General features: G+C 42.6%; 1 protein-coding gene across 1 annotated transcript; it reads right to left on the bottom strand.

Moving 5' to 3' along the window:
- Positions 1 to 4,143: 4,143 nt before the first annotated feature.
- Positions 4,144 to 6,149, bottom strand: LOC110225744. The gene is made up of 2 exons (XM_021015710.1): positions 5,283 to 6,149; positions 4,144 to 4,162 (listed from the first exon to the last, which is right to left on the bottom strand). Exons 1-2 carry the CDS (start codon positions 6,071 to 6,073, stop codon positions 4,144 to 4,146), a joined length of 810 nt encoding a protein of 269 aa, XP_020871369.1. The 5' UTR covers positions 6,074 to 6,149.
- Positions 6,150 to 6,852: the final 703 nt, after the last annotated feature.

The following is a 6,852-nucleotide window of genomic DNA, read 5'->3' as shown; positions in this document are numbered from 1 at the left end:
TGAAACCTAGTCTCTTGGCCACAGAGAGAGGCATGAGACTTATAAAACCACCGAGATCACATAGGCAGGTACTGAAGGCCAAAGGACCTATAGAGCAAGGTAAGGTAAATGAACCAGGATCTCCCAATTTCTTGGGAGGTGGCATAAAGGTTGTATCCTTGGTCATTGCAGCATCTAGTTTTTCAAGATATTGAGATGCTGCAGTAGGTGATCGAGTAGATGGATCGAGTATAGGCGCCTTTGTTGTCCTGTCAGCTGAATCTTGAACTTCATTGTCCTCAGTGATTGAGGTGGTGGCATGTCGAGTTGGCAGCTCTCGATCATGGCAGATAGTGATAGCATGAGCAGTGGCATACTCCTTTGGATTCTGAATTGCTTTGCCTGGAAGTTGACCTATAGGTTTTGGAGCAGAAGTGGATGCAAATTGTCCTTCCAAGTATCGGACTTTGGAATTCAGTGCCTCCACTTTGACATTTAAGTCATTGTAGCTACAGTCCAGCTTATTGTGTAATTCAGATATCTTCTTAGCAATCTCCATGGAGCCAGATGCTTGTCCTTGGAGAAGCTGTTGTAGCATTTGCTTCATGTCAGAATCAGGGGCAGCATGACCTTGGTGTTGCTGAGGTGCAAACCCAGGTGGTGGTTGCTGCTGGTAGTTCCCCTGAAATTGTTGCTTGGGAGCAAAGCCTTGGTTGTAGGGAACAAAAGGTTTATTCTGACCCTGCTGTTGTTGTGGAGGATGCACTTGATCCTGTGGATTAGCAACGTTGGTGCTGCGGTAAGAAAGGTTGGGGTTGTTAGTCTTGAAGTTGTTATACCCTTTGTAGCCGCCTTGATTGTTGATGTAGCTGACCTCTTCTAACTGGTTCCCCTCCCCATCTTGGATTTGATACTGCTCGTCATCAAGTAGAAAGTGCACATTCTTCTGCTGGCCAAGGATAAGCCTATCCAGTTTCTCATTAAGAGCTTTCATCTCTTTACTATGCTTTGCATCTGAATCTCCAATACCCCTGTTAGAGCGATCAAAATCCTCGTTATAATTACCATCAGATTGAGCTAAGTTCTCAATTAATTCCCAGCCTTCTTCAACATCCTTATTCAAGAAATTCCCATTAGAAGCAGTGTCCAGCAACATTCTGATCTTGGGCAAAACTCCCCTGTAGAGTGTGCTTAGTAGAGAAGCCTTCTTGAAACCATGGTGTGGACACTGTATAGTGTAGCCTTTGAATCTCTCCCAGGCTTCACAAATGGATTCAGACTGCTTTTGGGTAAAACTGGAGATTTCATTCCTAAGCCGTGCAGTTCTTGAATTTGAGAAGAACTTTGTTAAGAAAGCCTTCTTGCAATCGTCCCAAGATGTGATGGAGCCAGCAGGTAACGTCTTTTCCCATTGGTGTGCTTTGTCTCCCAGTGAGAAGGGAAACAGGCGCAGCTTGAAACTGTCCTCACTAACACCGTTTATCTTGGTTAGGCTGCAGAGCCTATCGAAGTTATCCAAGTGGTCTAAGGGATCTTCCAGAGGTAGACCATGGAACTTGTTTCCTTGAATAATCGAGATGAGACCACTTTTAATCTCGAAGTTGTTGTTTTGGACAGCAGGGGGCACAATTCCTTGCCTCTGATGGTGGTTTCTTGGTGCATCTCCAGCACCAATGTTTGCAGGCAGATTGTTGACATCTTGTTCATCAGCCATTCTGAAAGGATGGTTGTGTTCAAGGTCGGTAGTGTCTCTCCTTTCCCTTAGTTCTCTGTCAATACGGTCAATGTTATCGTTGAAAAGGAGGTTCTGGTTGCCTTTTGATCGAGTTTGCATACAGCAGGGTTGTACCTGGATCAAGAAGATAACAAGAAAAACAAAAAGTTAGTAACTGAAGTGAAAATTGAAATAGAACTTGATCTAAGCAAGTCTGAAATCTCAAATGTAACAAACAAACACCCAGACGGCAACGGCGCCAAATTGATAGTGGAATTTTAACTAAGATCAATTATCCTTAAATCACTATCATGTCATTGTAGTATTTAAGGTGTCAATCCAAATGGGTGTGATGCTAGCAATCAAGACGCAATCAGATTTTACAGAGTCAAGCCAAGCAATAACAGGTTTTGATGTTGTTAACAATCCTAAGTGATCATGCAAAAACAGAAATTATAACAGAAATAGCTAATATACTCGACCAACACAGCCTGATGGCAAGCACTGGGTGTGGTCGAGTATCAGGTCGAGTAACAGCAGAAACTGCAATAAAACTACTCTACCACACAGTCCGTTTGCCAGACACTGGATGTGGTCGAGTAAGAGGTCGAGTACCAAATGGAAACTGCAATAAAACTACTCTACCACACAGTTCGTTTCCAAACCACTGTGTGTGGTCGAGTACTTCAAGTGAATTAAGCCAAAAACGAAAATTAAGAACCAAGTGACAAGATCAAGCAATCAAAAGCGATGTAAACAAAGAAATCAATTGGAAGAGAAATTCCCGAGGATGGGATGATCGAGTAGTGAAGTCTCCTTAATCTAACAGGTGGTTAACATGCTCAACAAACTATCCCTAGACAACAAGTTCAATAGCCAAATCAAAGTGCTACCGCAACAGAGATCCTCAAGCAAAGCTAGTCCCAGACTCAATCACCATTGACGAGAGCTAACCTAACAGGCATTACGAAACAACAAATCTAAGCCAAAACGCTCCCTGTAACCAATACCTTGGTACAGAGCCACGAATCTCTGGAATTAGTGGTTCAGACATTTCATCGAACACCTTTTGGGTGCGGAAATGTCTGGGCTCAGATTCCAGTTGATCAGAAAGCAATCAGCATTAAGAACAACTAATCCAGAAGGGATCTACCAATCAAACTCAACCACCTAACAGATCAAGGATTCTAAACTACTCTAACCCATCCTCAAGAACCCTAATCACTACTCAAAACTCATGAACATGAACATAAACCCAGAAATGCATAAAAACTTCATACTAGCAAGATCTCAACAAGATGAACAACTTTGTAGAAGAAATCAAAAGCAAATACTCAATAGATTAAGAGAAATCTGGATTACAAATATGAAGAAAGCACTAATTGTTCTGCAGAAAAAAAACTTAGACAGAGAAAAACTTCCTCTGAAAATTATGAGAAACAACCTCTTTATAGCAAATACTAGGAAACCCTAAATCATAAGACGACAAAGTATTAAGGCGGTTTACGGAGATACTCGACCCTTGTGATCGAGTAGAGAGGTTGAATAAAGTTGGCGCCTTTGCGATTTCTTGCTCTGGGCATGTCGTGATCGAGCATTTGGGTCGAGTATGTGCTCGAGTTCTGCTTCATCCTCTTGTCTTCCTTATGCTCAATGTCTGGTTGAGTTGGGATCTGAGAAGACTGTGAAGCTTGTGATCAAGTGGCTGCGGGGAGGTGGTGATCGAGTAGATTGGTTGGTGGCACGCTCTGGATTGCTTCTTCAACCCTGCGATCGAGTATGTGGGTAGACTGTCAGGATGGACTGCTCCTCTTCCTCTGTGATCGAGTAGAACTGTGAACTGGCAGGATGGACTGCCCTGTGATTGAGCAGAACTGTGAATTGGCAGGATGGACTGCCCTGTGGTCGAGCAGAACTGTGAACTGGCAGGATGGACTGCCCTGTGATCGAGCAGAACACTCCTGATGGTCTGCTGAGCTGACTGCTTCCCTCTCTGCTACTGGTGATCGAGCAGAATGGTCCAAATGTGACTTTCAGCTATGTTTTTCCTCTTTCTGAACACCAATAGCCCCGAAGCACCTGAAACAACTCAAATATGCAACATGCATGCAAAACTACCCTAATCATGCAAAGTGATGACAAATGATGAAGAATGGTATGAAACAATGACGAAATGATGATAAAGTGATGCTAAATGGATGCTCAAAACAAGTAAAATATAGACATATCAAATGTGTCCGTTTTGATTCCTTGATTTTAATGCTCAACGTTTAAATTTGAGTTGACTCTGGTCTTTATGGGCCTCGCCTTTCGGCCCAAATGTCCTTGGACCGACTTAACCATGACCTCGTCTCCGGACTCGTGTCGAGATGCAGTCACTTCGGACCCTCTTTATGTTGACAACCACTCCGACCGTTCCTTTGGCTCACGGATCCGACGGGCTTTATCCTTTATGGGTCTTCATCTTGTCTACGTGGCAATCTTTGGTTGGTCCTGGACTTCTGGTGCGGGATCCGACACCAACAGTATCCATCTCAATAGTCTTGGCTTAGTGTCCTTCTTTGCATAAATGTGTCTCAAGGCTGCATGATCTGTGTAGACTATGACTTTAGAACCCACCAAGTAGCTTCTGAACTTTTCAAACGCAAAAACAACTGCTAATAACTCCTTCTCTGTTGTGGCATACTTCACCTGAGCATCATCCATTGTTCTACTTGCGTAATAGATGACATGGAGCTTCTTGTCAATCTTTTGTCCCAAGACTGCTCCTATAGCGTAATCTGAAGCGTCACACATGATTTCGAATGGATAGTCCCAGTTTGGAGCTTGGACTATTGGAGCTGAAATCAGAGCTTCCTTGATGAGTTGAAAAGCTTTCAGGCATTCCTCATCAAAATCAAACTCTGTTTCCTTACACAGCAGCCTTGTCATTGGTCTTACCAGCTTGGAGAAATCCTTGATGAACCTTCTATAAAACCCAGCATGTCCCAGGAAACTTCTCACGTCCTTGACACTCTTTGGTTGTTGCAGTTGCACCATAACCTCAATCTTTGCTCTGTCAACCTCTATACCCTTCTCTGAGATCTTGTGCCCCAATACAATTCCTTCCTTGACCATGAAGTGACATTTTTCCCAGTTTAGTACCAAGTTTGTCTCCTCACACCTAGAAAGCACCCTGCACAGATTTGACAAACAAGAGGAGAAAGAAGAGCCATACACGGAAAAGTCATCCATGAACACCTCAACCATCTCCTCAATTAAATCCGAGAAGATAGAAGTCATGCACCGCTGCAATATAGCTGGTGCATTACAGAGACCAAAAGGCATTCTTTTATATGCAAAGGTTCCATATGGACATGTGAATGTATTTTTCTCTTGATCATTAGGGTGAATTGGTATTTGAAAGAAACCACTATAACCATCAAGAAAACAATAATATGGGTGATTAGCTAACCTCTCTAGCATTTGATCAATGAATGGAAGTGGAAAATGATCTTTCCTAGATGCAGAATTCAACTTCCTGTAGTCAATGCACATTCTATGTCCAGTTATAGTTCTAGTAGGTATGAGCTCATCATTATCATTTTTTACAACAGTCATACCTCCTTTCTTTGGAACACAATGAACTGGAGATACCCAAGTGCTATCGGAGATAGGGTAAATTACACCTGCTTCCAATAGTTTAAGTATCTCTTTCTTTACAACTTCTTTTAAGTTAGGATTCAACCTTCTTTGGGGTTCAATGCTTGAATAAGATTCATTTTCAAGATGAATGCGATGTGTGCATAAACTAGGTGAAATGCCCTTTATATCATCAAGTGAATAACCAATGGCTCTTCTATACTTTTTCAGTTCAGTTAACAGAAGATGCACTTGTTCATCAGTTAATGCATCATTCACAATGACAGGATATGTAGAGTTGTTACCTAGAAATGCATACCTGAGCCCTTTGGGAAGCGGCTTAAGTTCAACTTTTGGTGCCTTGAGTTCAGACCAGTCGTCTGATGTTGGAATGACCAGCTCCGCAGGGATGTCAACTGTTGTGGGCGAGTGTTCAGTCGAGTAGGTGCTCGAGTGAGCAGGTTGAGCCTGAGTTGAGTCCTCGTCATTCACTGCCATTACCCCTGTTGCTGACCCATTCAATTCCTCAAAGGATTCTGACTCTTCTATTGCTTTGTGTGAGTCCAACAGCTTCTGGTAACCCAAAGTCTCCAAGTGTAAAAACCCATCTTCACCATTCTTGGTTAATGCACTCTTAAGGTGATCTTCTTCTGCTAGTTCTTCCAGTAACTCATCAGCTAACTGATCCATTTCTTCAATCCAAAAGAGTTGCCCTTCTATAGTAGGCTTCCTCATTGCATCTTTAATGTCAAAGGTCATCTTAAGATCCTTACCAAGGTTCAGATCGATCTTCCCCTTCTTGACATCAATGATAGCTCCAGCAGTTGCCAAGAAAGGTCTTCCCAAAATTAAAGGATCCTTGGGTTCTTCATCCATCTCAAGCACTATACAAAGTCAGTTGGTATCTCCACAACTCCTATCCTGATTGTTAAGTCTTCAAGTAGCCCATGAGGTATCCTTACTGATCTGTCAGTAAGAATAAGGGAGATGTTGCAGGACTTGTATTGAGTGAATCCTAATCGCTTAGCAACAGAGAGTGGCATGAGACTGACAGATGCTCCTAAATCACATAGGCACTTGTTGAAAGCCAATGGACCTAAGGAGCATGGTAGAGTAAATGAACCAGGATCACCAAGCTTCTTTGCAATGATCTTCTTTTGTATAATAGCACTGCATTCATGACTCAATACTACCATTCCTTGCACTTCTTGAATTCTTTCTATGATCAGGTCTTTCAGAAACTTGTGGGAATCTAGAATAAGCGCGAGAGCATCAACAAGAGGTATTCTTAATTCAACTTCTTTGATGTTCTTGGCAAACATAGCTCTATACTTATCTGCCAATGCTTTCTTGTGTCATCCAAGGAATGGAAGTGGGGGTTTGGTAAGGAGGAGGGACAAAAACCTTCTCCTTGTTCTTAGCAGCAACTGGTTTAAGAGCAGTGGGTGATGTTACTGGAATTGGGTGGTCGAGTAACATGGTCGAGTGGAGGGTCGAGTACTTTCTTGTTGGCTTGTCAGCTTGATCTTCATTGAGAC

Source organism: Arabidopsis lyrata (genome assembly GCF_000004255.2).
Source record: "Arabidopsis lyrata subsp. lyrata unplaced genomic scaffold ARALYscaffold_8, whole genome shotgun sequence".
NCBI classification, from domain to species: domain Eukaryota; kingdom Viridiplantae; phylum Streptophyta; class Magnoliopsida; order Brassicales; family Brassicaceae; genus Arabidopsis; species Arabidopsis lyrata.
Note: the sequence above shows the minus strand (reverse complement) of the source record. Positions and strands in the feature narration are given on the sequence as shown.

Excerpts from the sequence above, each read along its gene's own strand:
- LOC110225744 (XM_021015710.1), bottom strand. The coding sequence starts at position 6,073 with ATGACCTTTGACATTAAAGATGCAATGAGGAAGCCTACTATAGAAGGG.